This window comes from Pygoscelis adeliae, unplaced genomic scaffold (genome assembly GCF_000699105.1).
Source record: "Pygoscelis adeliae isolate BGI_AS28 unplaced genomic scaffold, ASM69910v1 Scaffold113, whole genome shotgun sequence".
NCBI classification, from domain to species: domain Eukaryota; kingdom Metazoa; phylum Chordata; class Aves; order Sphenisciformes; family Spheniscidae; genus Pygoscelis; species Pygoscelis adeliae.
Genome location: NW_008825108.1, coordinates 14,240,712 through 14,259,022, shown reverse-complemented (window position 1 = coordinate 14,259,022; position 18,311 = coordinate 14,240,712). Strand labels below are relative to the sequence as shown.

The 18,311-nt window shown below is 40.8% G+C and overlaps 1 protein-coding gene across 1 annotated transcript in view; it reads left to right on the top strand.

The window, feature by feature from the left end:
* PDZRN4 (PDZ domain containing ring finger 4) overlaps window positions 1-18,311 on the top strand; it is a 112,199-nt gene that overhangs the window by 56,589 nt on the left and 37,299 nt on the right. Inside the window, exons 2-3 of the mRNA XM_009327618.1 lie at window positions 11,250-11,503; window positions 12,904-13,006. Of these exons, the coding sequence (XP_009325893.1) occupies window positions 11,250-11,503; window positions 12,904-13,006 (357 nt within the window). The remainder of the gene's footprint in view (window positions 1-11,249; window positions 11,504-12,903; window positions 13,007-18,311) is intronic.

The following is an 18,311-nucleotide window of genomic DNA, read 5'->3' as shown; positions in this document are numbered from 1 at the left end:
ATTTAATGTGCACCTAACACTTCTCTTTTAATATATAATGTAAAAAATAAAAGTGCCTTATTTCGTCTTCCACTGGTATCTACCTTTTTCCTTTATGAAATTTCATACAAATTAAAAAAATAAAAACACATTTTTGAAAGGACTTTATTCCTGAGACAAAACAAAGATGACATCGCCCTTGTCTTGATAGCCTATGGTGTGCCACGTTTAAAGTATTTTCATTGTCTAGGCCATAAACTTTATTTTCAAGTGTGTCTATTTTAATTCATGTCCCCTTATAATTCATTGTCTAAATTCTCAGCACAGATGTATAATCATTATTTTTACTGCAGCAATATCTAGAAGGCCCTACTTACTTTGGGGCTCTGTGGTGCTTGATACGATATAGCCAAAAAGACACAGTCCTTGCACCTAGGCATTTTTTTATAAATACATAAGTATAGGAGGTATAAGTGTGGATTGCAGTGGTTTTTTCAGCGTTTTAATTAAATTGTTCATGCTGCTTTTACATAAGATAATCAAAAGCCTGTCAAATAATCTCATTACATATTAAAGGATAACTGTGGCTCCGAACAGAAAGAATTACTCTGTTCCTGATGTTAAAAGGTCTTTTCTGCTCTGTATGCTAAACTGCACCAACTGATGTCAGCGCACGGCAATTGAAAGCAGCAGGAACAGCCCACATGTATCCCAACGGCCGGGTTTTTCTCTGAACATTTAACGCAGAGATTCTTCAAAATCTGCTTGGAATTCAGTGATATTTGTAGTGTTGCAAGGCAATGGTACAAATCTGATTCATGCAGCGTATTCAGTGGCCAGTCGACTGCACAGCCTTGGCTACCAGCTCCCTGCCATATTTTTCAGCTGTTTGATCCTTAACAGCCTTGCCGTGCCTTGGAGAGCTGGAACAGCAGCTCTGACAGAGTCTTGCCACCCGGAATTGCCTAGGAAAAAGAAACTGATGAGTGTTGTGTGGCCTTCCTTGGTAATTGCCCTTTGCTGAGTTTTTGCGAGTCCGTTGAAGAAACAAGCCAGCTACTTCATTCTCTCCTGAAGCTGGTATGGAGGGGCTTCATGTGTAGACTTCATGCAGGGAAAGGTTCCCTTTGCAGATGTTACATACTAAAACCATACAGGAGTGGCTGCTGCTGCTGACACTGCAGAGACCAAACCCAAGAAGATAAAGGAAGTCAAAGGAGCAAGTGAAAGATAAGGGAGGGAAGCCAAAGAGGCAAATGGAATAAAACAGAGGAAGGAAGTGGTGAGGGAAGGCAGAGATATGGAGAGAGGAAGGAGAGAGACACTCCAGAAGGAAGAACAGACATAGAAACTCTGGGACAGAAATAGCAGCTGTAATTGATGTTGAGCCAGGAAGGAGCTGCAGCTCTTACTACTGAAGACGTGTACGCAGCCATGGTGCTGTATAAATAAGACAGAATTAAGCTGGTCCTGATATTCACATCCCTTACCATTTTTCCTGCTAAGAAGGAATGTGGCAATTAAACTTTAGAAACAAACAACTTAAAATATTTCTGTGTGAGTGCAGTAAGCCATCCCTCAATAGAAAAATAAAGTAATCCTACATGACTAGTCTTTAAAGGAGGATCGAAGTAGGAGAGAGAGAAGCAAAAGGGAAGAAACAGACACAAATATGTTTCATAAGATCCCTTTTCTGTGCACCTACATGTAGTTTCTTTTGTGTTCATTGTGTGTAACTAAACGTGTACAAGCATGCTATTGTTAATATTACCTGCTCTCTTGATGTTCAAATAAAAATTGTTGCTAAGCTTTCCTACGAGCTACTGGGAACTTTCTGGTACAAAAGCATCCGACGGACTTTTGAATGGCAGGTAAGGCCCCATCGCTTGCTTCGTTTTTTCAAATGAGTGGTTCCTCTGAATTCACATTTTCTTCTTCTTTGAAAAAGAGATCAAGGAAGTTGCCATATGCCATGTTCCAGAGGCAGGATGAAGTTAAACTTCATTGTAACCTATTGCTGTGTCAGCCCCCATGGCTGAGCCACTGTAAATACATGTGAGCTCGTGAAAAGTATTTTTAAAATACTTTTAAAATTACTTTTCAAGTAATTACTTTTTAAAATACAGTATTTAGTCCTGTAAAAAGTTGGAAGGAATTTTTGCAAGTACTATTATGCCCCCAAAAAATTGCCAATATGCTTCTTCTGGAGTAAAGCCATGAAAATCAATGGAGAACAACAGTGTCAAATTAGTGTTGAGGCAGCATGGGAGAAGAATGGAAAAATAGTGAAAGGGACCCTCCAAGTTTTATTTCAAGAGAGGAGGAGCCTTTTCTATTCCTTCAAGATGACAATTAAATACACAGAAATGCATGTTAAAGTAGAGCAAGTCTGTTGTATGTTTATTAAAGAAAAGCACAGATTTTACAAAAGCAAAGGATGCTGGGAAGCACTCTAACGTTAGCATTTCATGTGGTTGGCACCCCGGCAGGACATCAGGTTGCGTTAGATGTGTGGCAGCACGCAGAGCTGGCCAGGGTTTCAGTCAGGGATGGGCCCAGGCTCAGCACTCTGGTGTTGGGTTTAACATCGCAGTGAAACACTGGCACATGGAGCACCCTCTTGGCCAAGGCAAAACTCTACTTACCAGAGAGGCTGGAGGCAACATGCTGTCGGCTGCTCTTCTCTGCAGCTTTTAAGAGCCAGCCCAGTGCGCTGGTGCTCGCTGGTGGACGTGCTGGCAGAAATGTGCTCCCTTGCTGGGGTGAGGATTGTTGTGCATGGGGGAAGCAGGCTCCTGGTGCTGGCACCGCAGTCGGGAGCAGAGCGGTGAGACCCGGCCAGCTGCCTGCACTGCTGCCGCCGTCTGTCCTGCTCCTGCACAGCTGGAGCGGGTGGGAGTTAGTCCTCAGCCCTGGGAGAGCTCTAGCTCTTGCTGTGCTACCTTAAATTGGATTTAAAAATAAAAAATAAAATCTGCCTTGTGCTTAACTGCATGCCTTAAATGGGGAATTTTAATAATGTGCCAACAGCAGCAGTTTGGAGTATCTTACTGAGGAAAAGGTCACCATGCCCATAAGTTATCCTAGCATTTGATCAGTGGACTCTTTTCCAAAGACTTTAAGTCTCATTATTCACTGCTTATAAAGTCACTTGAGATATAAAAAGTCTTTTTATAGTAATGAAAGAACTCCCACAATTAGCCAGAAGGCAGCCATCTATCTTTTTAAACTACTCAGTTCGGAGGAGACCAGGAGTTTCAGGCGTCTGTACGTGGATGAATTGTTATGACAGTGATAAGTGTAACATTCATGTGGTGATGCCAGCCGTGGCTGAGTTCATGGAAGGCTGGGGGGTTTTTCAGAGGTGAAAGAGAGACTTTTTTTGTTAGTGAAATGTAGAATATGATTCCCTGAAAAGGAGAAAAGTGACGACGCGTTATTTACAGAGTCCTGAAATCTGCCATTCAGCCCTTCCATTGTTCTTTGGGAATTACAGATGATTAAAGAATGTCGTTAATTTGATCTCCTAAAACTTTAATGGCAACTACCTTTTGAAGTGCTTCTTCCCTGAGAAAAATACATACCCTGGAAGAGAAATTGGAAAGTGAGCTTGTGGGAGAGCAGAGACACCGTGAAGTTCACAGGAGAATACAGCATGCAGTGCAGGGGCTTAGAGATAAAAATTATTTGTTCTGAGCGCACACACTGGCCTTTGATTGTATTTTTCCCCACCATCAAAGGGTTGCTCTGTGTGGTAGATCTTGTGAGAGATGTATATATTATCCTATCCACAAATAGAAAAAGTTTGCAATGATTAATATAATAAATGATCGTCTAATTATACCAAGAAGTAACTCACATATTTTATGCATGCCACAGCTAGTTTAGTCTTTATTGCCCTCAGGCAGAATCCTAATATCATCAGAAAAACTGTTTGTCAATATTAAAAGCAATTTACATAGTAAATACACTCCAGCCTTGTTACATCACCATCTGGGTTAGCTGAGCATTCGTGTTGGTACTGGGAGGTGCTGGCAAAGGCAGACCTCACAAGTAAGTGTTCAGATTGTCCAGCTGTCACAGTGGGAGGATGGCAAGTGCCGGCGTTACCACCCCGTGGGAAGGGGACAGATTCAGTGAGAGGGCAGTGGCAGGTCTTCGTAGACAAGGGTTTGGGAAAAGAAAGACGGAGGACGCTGGAATTGGGAGGCATGAGATAAAGGAGACCCCCAGGGAGCAAAGAAGGGTCCACAGTGAAAGAAAAAGGCAGAGTGAGAAGAGCAAACAGCCTAAGAGAGAAGAGAGAGACCAGAGGTAGCAAAGCAAGGGAGAGGAGAATGAGACTTGGAATACCAGCTGGAACAGCATGCAAGAAAGACTGCCACAGCAACTAGTAGTAACATGTCTGCCAGGCAAATTGAGGGAGTCAGAAAAGGAGAATAGCAGCTGCTCACAAATGCATGTCTACCAGCACTTGTCTCCGGGCAGCTCACTATAAAACTAACACAGTGATTCTTGAATTTAATTTGGTGTTTTCGTTTCACTCATAAACCAAGAGAATTGCAGATAATAGTACGTTACCTCTTTCAAAACTCAAGTGAAGTTTTTCTGAGCTGTTGCTGTGCTTTCTGAGCTGAACTTTCCGAGCTGAGCTTTCTGAGCTGTTCTGATGTTGTTGAACATCAGCACTAAAGGACTTGAAAGGATCTTTGTGAGATGTGCATTGCTCTACCACACAGTGAGGAAGTGGAGGGGGTATTCTCCGGTTACGCAGACTGCCAAGCCTCATGTTATGAAGTGCAGGAATTCAGGTCACATTTTGGCCACGGATTAAAACTGCTAATGCAGTAGTGCTTTTAAGCTTGTTGGAGTGGGAATAGTTATCCTGGAGATGTGAACTGTAGCATCAAAGTCTTTTTCTGAAATACGTCTCAAGGTGAGGGCCCAGATCCACAAAGGGACTTCAGGCATGGAAATGTCAGGTGTCTCCCAGGGTGGACTTTTCCATACACTGTTAGAGGAGATTGAAATGCTCAAAGGTAATTGTGGTGAATGATCGTTGTGCCCAACCCAGCCAGCTGGAAGCGGGCTGTAGGCATGCATCTAAAACACCATCCTTTTCCTATACTCAATACCTTAAATGCAATTAGGCAGTCAATAAATTTGGGATTTAAACACCCAAACCCCCTCTTTAAGTGTGTGTGTGTGTGTGGGGGGATCTTCAGTGATTTCTTTGGTTACAATGGACTTGACTTTTCTTTCAAAACATAGAGCGTGATTCTGCACGCAGTTTTGGAAGACACTTCTTGTAGTAGCGGTTTTGTTTTAGTTAGAGGTGACGGGGTAGAGAAGGCAAAATCATGGAGAAAAAAATATTAAGGTAGAGTTTGTATTTGTTGGAGAATCAAAGTTGCACAAGCACTTCTGTATTAGTTACCTTGCTCACTAGTTTGCTGTAGTTTACTGCAGTTGGGATGAGAACTATTTCTCCATTCTGTGTACATCTACCTGGGGCACTTTTTCCAATCCAGTTTAAAAGTCTTTTGAATTCCCTGGGATAGCTCGTTAGAAAATACTTCCAAGTAGTGTCCAGCTGTTTGCTGGGGTCTTTTGGGGATGTGTCATGTCCTTCATAGAGAGGAGTTGCAGCTGTCAGACCTGCCCACAGATCCACTGATCGCGGTGGACAACTGACAAAATGAAACATCGTCTTGAGGTCAGTTGAAAGAAGGGTATTTTTTTCTGAGAGCTGCTCTTTAGATAATCAAAATTGCTGAGAAGTCACTGGGTTGTCTTCCTCTGGAAGGAAGCTTTACAGAGTGGAAATAGGTATATTTCTATGTTTTCCCACTTTTTGTAGCATTTATTTTGTCTTGATTAGGTTAAGGCTTAGCCATAGGCTTTTCAGCCACAGTAAATTTCTGATAAATACTAGGAAATGGAAGTGGTGCTGGTTATGCATAGGAAAATGCACAGAAGACTGCATTACTGGGCATTGCCTGGGTCTATTCAGTATTGTTGAACCAGCTACACGAACTATCAAACAGGACAAACCTCAGCTCTACAGGTAATGGAGATGTAGTTCTCATTACAAGCCTGTGGTTCAGCCTGCGGGAAGCAGCCAGAGCCTGCGTGTTCAGCAGCTTGTGTAGCTTTTAGGAGGGATGAGAAGATTTGGTGGTCAGGGCAACAAAGGATCAAATGAAAACAAGCATCACTTAACTCATCTGGCTAAGGTAGAGGAAATGTCATTAACCAGCATAATATAAGTTGTCCCTTTACTGAACTTGCATGAACCCTGACTGAGATAGTGGTATTGGATAATGGCTGAATTTGCTACCTTTCAGATTAACTTGCTCAAGAAATGCAGCTTAGTACTGAACTGTAACCTAAAAGGTCAGTGTGTCGAATGCCCTTTCCATAGATGAGCTATCACATTTGCGTTAGCAGAAGAGTTGCAGTGTCCTCTCCAGGACGTGTGTCGCTGGTAGCTCACATGTCCTATGCCCCCCTGTCCTGCCCAGGGAGCCTCACAGCTGGTGGCACTCACCGCTGGAAGTTTTCTAGAGGCTGTACGTGCCGAAAGCTGCAAGTCTGGGAGGAAGGTGGTATGTTTTTGTTCTTTTTCTGTGGCTTGTAGTTAGGGCTCAAATTCCTGTCCTAAAGAAGGACTGGTCAAACTAAGGGACAGTGTTCGATCCTTTTTGCAGTTTGCCATCCAAGGATGCACCTGGGGTGTGGTAGCCTGGATGTATTTAGGGCAAGGGATTGGAGGTGAAGAGACTGCTGTGATGAGAGCAGATTTAGCACCTGTCAGGTCAGAGGCATCTTCTGCATGGGTGTTGAAATCTCCTAGGACAGTGAGCCTTGTGTGAACTCCATCATCACGTCAGACAGCATCTCTGTCATTTCACTGGGAAACCTTTGTGTTTGGACATCTCTGTTCTAGCAGAACACTCCAGTTATTCTTCCCTTTGCCCTTACTGATTAAACGGAGGGTCTCCAAGGATTTTACTTCAGCAGACCTGATCTTAAATTTTAACTTGCATATACCAGGTATTTGCTGAGGACAGGAGGTTATCTCATGAACTGCTAATGTGACACCTTCTGTGATGGTTGCATTCAGATGACTACACATCTTTTTTCATTTTTTTCCCCTTTTCTCTTTTTCCTTTTTTCCTTTTTCTCTTAATATGGGGGAAGTAAAGACTACAGGAAACATATCAACATTTCTGGCCCTCTTGAATCAAAAATTCTGGCCAGAGCTAAAAGAAATTATCAACAACAGAAAAAAGTTAGAAGACAAGGCTATTTCATTTCTCAGTCACACAGGCACTTAAATCCTGGAAGCAGTCTTCATCAAAGGACTGATTTTTCTTTTTTTTTTTTAGAACTCAAAGCACAAGGATAACCTAACAATCATTTGCCTACATTTTTTTATAGTCACTGTTTTGTTATTTAGTCCTGTCCCTCCTTCCTTCTCTGCTGTCCACCTCTGTGTGAGTGGGAATAAGCCTATGTACAGCGGTGCTGGCATTAGAAGTGGCAGTTGGCCAATGTCGGTTGATTTGCACATGAAAGGCAAAGCCTGTTTGCCTGTTTATTTTCTGACACTAATGAAGTTTTGCGTGTGGCTGGATTTAGAGCAAGAATCCAAAGGGGATGGCCAGGATCCAGGCAGTGGCCACCAGTCACTCTAGGGGAGATGTTGACAAGTGGCCCAGACTTTGCAGTGTGTCCAAAATGAGGGGGAGAGTGTTCATTAAACAGAAGCTTAATCAAACAGGGCAGGAGGATGGTTTACATGAGAAAAGATATATTCTTTACTTAACATTCACAACTTGCTTGTGGATTAATTAGCCCATCTGCTACAACAAATGTATTCCCATGTCTTTGTGTTGACTGTTAAAAGTGACTGATTTCTCTATCGACTTAAAATAGTACCCTGGATTCCACTGAAAGTAACCTTTCAGAGGGAAGGAATTTATTTAATCATCCACTAAGAACCTGTAAGTGGCTTGCTGTAAATAAGTGCTCGACTGTCTACGGCTCCCAGGGTAACTATATGTGAGTGTTAAGTTGGGGGATAACACAGGATGCAGAAAACCCTTAAAGAAGCTTCGTGAAGAGAGCTTCCAACCCCATCTGTAATATTGGCTTTAGGTTTTAAAATAAATTCTCTCTTCCCATCCCCAAGTGGGTAGGACAGCTGCCAGCATAGAGTAATTCAGCTATAGATTTTCTTCTGAGAAAGACAGCATTCATAAATTAGGTGACCTTTATGCAGATCAACAAAGTGTGTTGATGAACTTCCAAGTGACAATTTAAACAAGTATTGGGTGTCCAAAGTGCTTGTATTTCATAAGAAAGCAACATAAAGGATGGAATGTTTTTAAAGTCTTTAAATTAAATAGGCATTTAAATGAAAATAGAGGTCAGCCACAGGTTCCCAGGATAAATGCAAATGTGTATCTTTTGTGATTTTTCACACTCATGTGATTTTAAAATATTATTCTTTAGAAATAAAATGTGCATGTAAATGGCATTGTTGTGAATTTATGTCTGTTTCCTCAGAGTAAGTGATAAGTATTGACTGATGTGAATAAACAGAGTTTCTGGTTTTCCAAAAAAATCTAATAATGTATTTTGTGTGCTATCCAAATATCTTTTTGCTTTGCTGATGCGGATCTGTGATAAAACGGTCGGCTTGTGCCAAAAACCATGTGGTTCAGCTGGGTTACAGAAGGATTGTGTGTTTTATACTTGAATAGGGGAAAAAATTGATACAGTGCTATGTGGTATTTCTTCCCAAGCATTTGCTTTTAGGAGAAACACCATATAGTTATCCGAAATGTAAAAAGTATTAAAAGAGTTTTGGGAGGCAGGAAAGTAATTTTTCTGTTCCTAGGGCCTTAGGAATGAGAGTTACTCAGAGGGCCTATAGGACACTCCTGTTACAAAAAGCAGAAACTGTGGAAAACTGTATCCTTGATAGGATCTGAGTTAGAAGCAAGAATGAAGCAGAGGCTGGAAGAGTGACTAGAAGACTCAGGCTTGAAGCTTTATCTCTAATTGCCTCTATTAGACAGGGCTGAGTCTGAACACCCTGGCAGTGTAACTTGTGCTATTGGAGAGGGTTTGCAGAAGCTCACTCCTTGGGGAAATTTATTTTATTTTCTTATAACATAACTTGTTATAAGACTGTTCTGGCCCTTCCTCTTATATACCACTGATATTTTTCCATGTAACTTAGATTAACGTAACCCAAGTTCATAATTTGATGGATGATAATTTAAACGGTAAAATCTTATTAACATAAAATCTTAACATTTTTGGCTTCAGTCATCAGAGAAACCATACGTATGCATTAAACTTAGGTGACCAACCTAGCTGCTGTTCATATTACTTGATCACAGTCTAGGCTGCAGTGGTATGGTACTTCTGGGGATCCCAGGCATTCAGCACAGGGAGTTTTGAGCTTTTTTATTTACAGAAGTCTGTTCAGATAATTTCTAGCCTTCTCATCACCACATACAGCATCAGGGCTAGCTAGAAGGATCAATTGACCTTTGCGTTGGTGGCTACACTACACTGTGGTTATTTTGCATGTCCTCGTGAGTAACATGGCTGTGAAAGCGCTGCTTCTTTGGGAGTTGTGTCAGAGGAAAGCTGGTTCTATCTTGTACTCAAGCACATACTCTGGAAATGTATTGAGTTGATACATACATGTAATTAATGGTCAACGGTATCATAGCCATCCACATAAATAGACAGGACTATGGTTACATGTGTTGGCTCAAATATGACATTTTTAATTGCAAATGCTTCTCCTGACAGGCTTAAAAATGTTACTGAGGGCTGCTGAATGGCTCTTTTGAGTTTGCTGGCATTGTTCTTGTTAGCATGTTTTTCTTTTTTGACAAGAAAGTTCCAAGAATTTCTCAAATGAAAGAGTGAATTTAGCAAAGAAATTTTGGGTTCAACCAGTATTTGCAGGCATTGGGGAAAAGTCAGTTATGGGGTCTGCCCCATTTCTGGGGAGGATTTAGACTTAGTTCATTTAGTGGAAGTTTTACGACTTCATTGTCTATACAAGTAAGTTAATTTGGACATGAACTTGGAGTAGAATCCTATTTCTGATTTGCTGCCAGTGCATTCCTAGGGATATAAATGTTAATCAGGTTTTGGTACCCTTCAGATATTCACATTTCTTACTAGAAAACCCTACCTTACCTAGATGATCCAGGACAGGATCATCTCATCTGCACAGTAGCTCACAACAGTTAGGTCCTGTGCAGCAGTCAACAGCAGTCCCATTGCTCTGGAAACAGCAGAATGGTATTTTCTGTGTAAGGATGTTGCACAGCCCCTGTGTCCAAGGGCTTAGCTACTGACTGCTGTTGACTAATTAGCCCTCATATTTTGTAGTGGGCTGTTACTTGGGAATTTTGCCCTAAACACCTCAATTCATGTGAATTTATCATCACCCAGCCTTGCAGTTACCTTCCTTAATACCCTAAGGCCTCATCTAGACTGGGAGGAATTTGCTGCTTTGCCTGTAGCAGAGAGAGCCTTGCCACAATCTTTCAGTTTTGCCAAGCTATGCTGCATTTGTAGCATAATTTTCTCTGGTTTATTATTCAACTGTTTGTAGCAAATTATTTCTTTGGTTTGTTTGACTTAGATTTCTCTTTCCTTAAAAGAACAGCAGCTGACTGTGTTAATCAAATCTTCCTGTCTTTGGTCTTAATGATTGTATAATGGCCATAGCAGATAAGTGACAAAACATCAAAAATTGGCCTTGTTTCTTTGTAGACATCAGAGACATGTTTATTGACATCTGCATTAATAACAATGCTGTGCCAGAAATCCTTTAGAACAGTTGCATGCCACAGAAAATGCTGAAATTGACAATTAAAAGCACCCCTCCTTTTTTATTTGTATTTTATGAGGTGAATAAAATAGCATGAGAGAAATAACTTTATATGCCCTTTTTAAATACTGTAGTTTCTTTGTTGTGTTCAGATTCCATTGGGACAGTTATGGAAGAGTTCAAACCATTTCTGATTTCTAGCAAAGATTAAAGATTTTTTTCTCCTTCCAGCTTTATCTTCCCTCTTTCATGGATGCCAAAATATGGTCCAGTCAATGTCAGCACGTGGCTTGATGTACTACACAAATAATTCATCCCCCTATATTTTACACCTAAATTTTTATGCTGCCTTTTCTCTTGTGAGTAACCTTTGGTATATTTTTCTGTTTTTCTCTAGGTCAATGGGAAGGACCTCTCCAAGGCCACTCACGAAGAGGCAGTGGAAGCTTTTCGCAATGCCAAGGAGCCAATTGTAGTTCAAGTTTTACGACGAGCCCCAGTTAGCAAAGCTCATGGTAGCTCCCAGGATGTTCGGCTTGTGGATGCCAGCACTCAGACCGACATCACTTTTGAGCACATTATGGCCCTGGCCAAACTAAGGCCTTCCACACCGCCAGTTCCTGATATCTGCCCTTTTCTACTTTCAGACAGGTATGGTTTATCTTCTCCTGCTGTTTACCTGTGGGGTTGAGGCATTGCAGTGGTAGGCTTGTAGCCTTCTCTTGAAAAAGGAGTGTTCTGAGGAACACTTTAAATAAAATGTTGTTGATAACCACTGTCCCATTCAGGCTTCAGTGACGGTTTCTTACCAAAAAATCAAGGAAACAAATTATTTAATTTAAAGGTTCCCTCATCAAAAGCAAAACAATTCCAAAAATATAGAGATCAAAAGTACAATTTCACCTGTCATATGGCAAATGATATGAATTAAATTATCCCTCAGTTGAATTCTTTGAAACGGAATTGAATGCAAACACCAGCAGGTGTTGCTTATACAAAAATAGGGTGTAGGCTTCTTCCTCTTTGGACTCCACCTCATGAGTAACATCATCTAGTGGTTGACCCTTGCCCTCTGTCTGTAGCCAGCAAAACAATGATAGCCCTAGAGCTTTTCCACTGACTTCCTGGCATGCCGTGCATCTCTGCAGAAATGATGCTAATGGAGAAATACCACTTTTGACTTTGATGTAGCTCCATTTTTCGAAGTTCTATGTAAGCTGGGTAGATGGTTATCTCAGAGAGAATTTGCCAGCCAAATGCTAGATTGAGCCTACCACTTACTGCTGCACAGCTAGGAACATGGTATGTGTACATTTTTGAGTTGTTACTGGATATTACTAAACTGTTTGCCACTGTGATTGAAGTTCCCATGCCCTCAGCATGGGGAAAAGTTTCCTGCCTCTGCTAAGGTAGATCCACACTGGGTGCTGTGTGGTTGGGATCCAGCTTTGGGTCTAAGGCTGTACCTAAGTGCACATTGTAAAGACCTCATTCTTCGTGCTCTAAGTCCATTTAACAGTGCAGCTTACTAACATTTTAAGTGTGCAGTTACTCAAATGCACTTCACCACCCTGTTACCACTTTAACAGAAGAGGATAATGCAAGTTGTTTTATGCGAGTTCTTGAACAGTTTGTGAGCCTGGTGTGGGTTGTAGATTGTGGACATTCAAGACTTTATAACCAGATAATTAGTGAGTTGCCCCGGCCATGATGCAGCATGTGAATCTGGAGTTAGGTACCTTTATGAACATAAGGAATCCCAAATTGTCACAATTAAGTAGTTTGGCCCAAAACACACCCTTTTAAGAAATCACCCTGTGTAAATCTGACAAAAGATGAACCCAGCAAAGTGAACTCAGCCGGAGTATGAGCTTTTGAAAAGAAAACAGCCCGTGCTACTTCTTGGTACAGTTCCTTTCAGGCTGTCAGGTCATTCGGAGTAGCATTCCAGAGATGAGAAAACTACAGAGAAATGGGGGTTTTTATCGCCTTTTAATTTAAAAAAAACTATTGTCTCATCTACTGTTGTTGTACCGCTTTGTTCCACATAGCTGCCATTCTCTTCACCCAGTGGAGCATGAATTTTATGAAGGTAATGAGTATCTTTCCAGCCTGCCTGCTGATGCAGATAGAGCAGAGGACTTTGAGTATGAGGTAAGATCACTGGCACACTGCAGCCTCTCTTTCTGTTATTACAGACATGGTATTTGCACAGCTGATAGCAGGCTCCTCTGAGAAAAATAAGAGTGGGAATACTTCTTAAAAAATCAGCACCAAAGAATATTTTATTTTATACCTCTGTAATGTCACAGGCTTTACTGGGGTTAGGCTACACACGTGAAATGTGAAAGCAGAATTCTGCAGTGGGTGGCTACATACAAGTCCAGGAGGCTTATTAAACATGTTCCCTCTTTGTGCAGTAGAGACTGTAACTCAGATGCTTTGCTTTTGTAGTTTTAACACTTTAAAGCAAGCCTTTCCAAAATTAAAAATGGTTGGAAGCTTAATTGCTTTTTTCCCCCCTAATTTGAAGAATTAATTGGCCTTGTATCTCATGCCTTAGGGGTCAGTCTTCCAGATACTTGGGTGTGTGCTTGAGTGTTTGTAAGATTAGGCTACAACTTTGAAAATGAATATAATTTCTATTACTTGCTCTTTGATATTTGACATTGTAAGTATTGCAATTATAAGAAATTGTGCTCTATACCACAAATCTCCCTTTACTGTTAATGCATTGTACTCTCCAGTGACAAGGGTGGATGTGTTTCTGAGTCACTGGAAAATCATTATGTGAAGCTTCCCAAAATGATAACATGTGATTGGTGATGTTGCTCCTCATTAGATTTTCATTTCAATATCTAAATAGTCTTCTTGTTGGCTAGTCATTAGCTTTTCATATTTTCCACTATCATCCAGTAACAAAATATTTGTAGGGACAGGCATAAGAAGCAGATGGTTCTTTTTATTATTAAACAGTGCTGAGTCTTTGCATAAGTTCAAGTTACTGTATTTTAAATAAGAGTGATTATAAATAAATATCTTTAATACAAGATTAAGAATATCCTATCCTTCTGTTTGCTTTACCTTAAGAAACCTTTTTAAAGGTTTCATATAACTGGTTGACATTTGGAAATGAAATGAGTGGCAAAAGCTTTGGCAAATATGCAGTGTGTTCACTTTTATCGTGTCTTTAGCAGCTAAGATGCTCTATTGCAAGTTCAGCCCATTGTTCTTTTCTTCTAGCAGCCTGGGGAATCTGAAGTTCTTCCCCCAGGAAGCAGAAAAATCAAATAACATCTACTTAGTGAATCTCAATCAGAACAAGCAAACTTTTATTTGAACTCCTCAAAAAATCATTGCTAGGGATTAGTGAAATCATTATTTCTTCCCAGTTGGGTTTTGGTGTGATATCTCACAGCACAAGAGTCTCAGAGCTTAAGTTCTGTTTTGACTCCCCATGTGTAATATAATATTAAATTTATCTGTCAAGTGTGTTTGTTTATGGTACTTCTTCCTTAAATGTAATAGAAACTATTTTTCTAGTAATATTTTAATAAATCAGTAATGTAAGCATCTAGAAAGAATATTAAAAAAAATGGTTAGATAAAAGTAATTTTCACCATTTAATCAGAATACCGGTGACATATTAAAACACTAACAGTTTTTAAAGGGTCTACCTGGTGGAATCAAGTCCTCTTTATGACCATTATTAACCCCTAATAATAGCTGGCATAAGTATTGTGACAACGGCAAATGCTTGGGCAGGTTCTCAGTCGCCTGTAATCTCTACTAATCGCACCATCATAGTCATTAATTTGCTGTCAGCTGTGATTCAGTTGCCCAAGGCAAATTCATTGAGTGAGTGAAATAAAGTGTTTCATGTGAAATTTAAATAGGGAAGGAACTGTCTAGCTTCCTTTAAGAAGAATGCTTTCTACTAAATATGAACGTTTTGAAGGAGAAACAAGAACATCTTGGAGCCTTTAACTAGCAGAGCTCTAAACATGAAAGACATTCCCAAAATTTAAGCCCGTATGGTAGTATTATGATTTAGGTTACTCATCAATTGTATTATCTGTTATTTCAGGTCTTTATAAGATGTTATTAAGGTCCCTTGTTGTAACTAGGTAGCTGGAAAAATTGAGAGCATTGTCCCCAAAGATACATATCTCCATCCAAAAAAAAGTCTCATAAAGGACAGAGTCAAAAGGGATTTACTAGCTGTTGTTGCCAATGCAGGGGAGAAGCAGCAGGACAGTGAGTGGACCAGAGACTATGGTCCAATGCCGTCAAGGTCTCTACAACAGTATTGGCGTAGGTGTACGCTGCTGGGGCCTCTCAGTCCCACCCTTACCCTGATGTTTTCTGGCCCCTCAGTTATGCCAACGTTACTTTTTGTGAAACAGATGTGAGAAGTAATCCAATACCTTTTAAAAACAGATTTTTAGAAGGGTTGTTTTTAACCTAGCCCAGCTGCCTGATCTAATTTCCAGCATAGCTCCACAAGTTGCTGTGCTGTGGCAGCAGCATCAGGGAAGGAAAAAATGCTCAAGCACTTGGGAAGACAGCAACATATAAAATCAGCATTGTGCATCCACCATCTAAGGGTGAAAGCAGCAAGAAGAGAGGGTGCAGAAGCTCTGCTCATGCCACCCTGTGGGCTGCAGGCTGGGTGGAAGAAGCACAGAGCGTTCTCTGTCTCCCACTATTTGATTTCTCCTGTGTTTAGGGGGAAGAGGTTTATTGTTATTACTGTGCTTTCCATAGAAGGAAGATTGTATCAGTGCTCCCTGATTTTATCACTGTTTTTTCCTTCGCAACAACTTTCTGGTGTGAACCTTAGTAATCACAAACAGCAGAAAAACCTACCTGGTGTCAGGAGTATGGTCCAGTTTCCAAACGGCACATTAGCATTCCCGTTGTACTAAAAGGATACAGATAAGCAGCTCACAGGCCTCCATGGCAAACTTAATAATTTTTAAACGGATTCAAAGCCAAACCTGGAGATTTCAGAAATGGATTGAAACAAGATGGTAAGCAGAAAAAGAACTAGAGCAACACCTCGTTATTTCCTAGAAATGGTTTGTAAAGAATGCATCAGTTCTGAGACACAAATGCAAAATACTCAGCCAAATTAGGAAGTAAGGAATTAAGATGACTAGCAACTGAGGTGCTGTAAACAAGAATGTTTTCCAAGAAAGGGAATGTCCTGGAAAGCTTTGATCAGCTTGGAACTTGCTTACAGATAAACGCTGGCATTTAAGTACCTGAGTTACTACCATAAGAAACAAACAGGAGGATCACATATGATAGCCAGCACTGGGGATATGAACTTATACTTGCCAGTGGATTTGATAGGATTAGACACTTACAAGACTCTTCTACTCCATTTGTAAGCTAGAAAAACCCAGTGGGTTGTGCTCAGATTGTCACAGCGCAATAAACTCAAGTATGAGCCAATTGTCTTGGAAGGATGAACTCCCTGGGAGGCTCATTAGGCTCCATACTTTAAACAAATGGCTGGGAAGATGACGAAGGTGGGGGCTTGCCAATAGCCAACATGAGCATCCTTATGTTGCTGCTGCAAAACTTGTCCTAAAAGGAATCCGAATTGTTGATAGATATTGAGACAGGGGTCAGAGCCAGCATCAGTCAGTGTTGGCAGAAAGAGATCAAAAGATTTGCAATTCTGGCATAGCCAGATACCCATGAGGACTTTTAAGATAAAGCAGGAATTGACCGATTTGTAAATGCTCAGTTGGACTTGCAGTCAATATCACTGAAAGAGAGCCAGAGATATTCAGGACAAACCCACCCAGTCTGGCTGTGAGTGGCTGTTGTGCTGCTGGAATTACATCATGTGATGTTAGAGTATACGTCACACTCTCTGGTACCAATGAGGTGAAAGGACTAAAAGCATCACAGCCCCCAGTAAATCTGTGTTAAACATGGCTCTAAAATTTGTCCAAGAAAAACAGAGGATATTGGTGCTAGAGAGGAGTAAATAAGCTAATGGACGTGCACTTCTTTAATAACATTTCTGAACCTACTATCCAGAAGAGAAAAATATCATATACTCAGTTTGGAACCTTGGCAGTAATACAGAAATTAAGAGGACAAAGTCACTTAAATGGTGGAACAGTGAAAAAATAGGTAAAAAAACCCCAAAGAATGTTGTAAAGACAAAGCTGGACAAAAGAAAGCATCACTGATGTCTGGTCCTACATACTCAGTCTGAGGAGACTGCCTTTCAATAAGAAGGGCAGAAGAAAATAAGATGTTACAAGCAGGCACAAGCAGGTAGTGTTGTTTAGTCAACAGGTCCTTATCCAAGGGCAGAGACCTTTGTACCATCTATGTACTGAAGTAGCTTTTGAGCAAAAGCAAAATGGGAAGTGATTGGTTTCTGCTGTAACTCTGGGGAATTACAGCTTTTAAAATCTCGTATGTCTGAGATAGAAAAAGATTCTTATTTCTAGCTGAATGCTTCTTACAAACAGCAAAAGTAGACATCCTTGAGAAGGAATAGCAGTGGGTCGAGGTAACTTGTTGTTGCATATACGAGGAAGAGTAGGCTGAAGTTTGCTCTCCGAATTGAGGGGGTTTTTTTGGAGGGAGGTTGGGTGTTAGTTGATGTGGATGTGCGAAGGAGACCAGCATAATGGCCTAAAAGACTTTCCAGCTCTGATTGTTCTCGTTTTTAGGCAAAGGCACAAGTGATTGCTTCAGTACAATGGCATAGCTTGCAGGAGCCTGGAAAACCACATCAACAGTCCACCATGCCAGGATTAGCATTTTCAGAGTGAAAAAGGCGGAACAGCAGCCATTGTGTTAGCCTGCCTGTGTCTGATGACTCCAGTTTTTCTTCATGCAAATGCTAGTGCTGACAGATTGGGGCAGTATTAAGACCAGTACCTGGGAGGAGTTGCTAAGGGTTGAGTTGACCCTATATGAAATTGCAAGGTACTCTGATGCTCTTCACTTAAGGTCTTAGAAACCATTAAGCTTCTTTATTTTACTTTTTTGCTCAGGAGGTTAGTGCATGTCACTAAATCAACAGACAACCACATGAGGCATGTGCAGGTGAAGTCTTTCTGTGGCCAGTTTTTATGAAACCTTTTGTATCCAGACAATGAAAGGATCAGAGGTTCTGCAGGAAACAGCAGCCACAAAAGAGCATAGTATTTTGAGAAAAAGCCATGTGAGATTTTTCCCACCTGATGCCTCTGTGAAACTTGAAGCATGAGCTAGAAACTACACACCTGCCATTTTGATTCCTCCTATGCTCTGGAAAATAGGACTTCTGGAAATTCGAAGATTCATCTAAAAGTTGCTTTACTCCATCATCAGTATCTCCTCCTAAGCAGAGTAACCCATAGTACTCTGAGGGTTGGTTAATATCTCAGGGCAAAAATGAATACCCTTAAGTTCATGTTCTGCTTTGTAGACCCAAGGGACA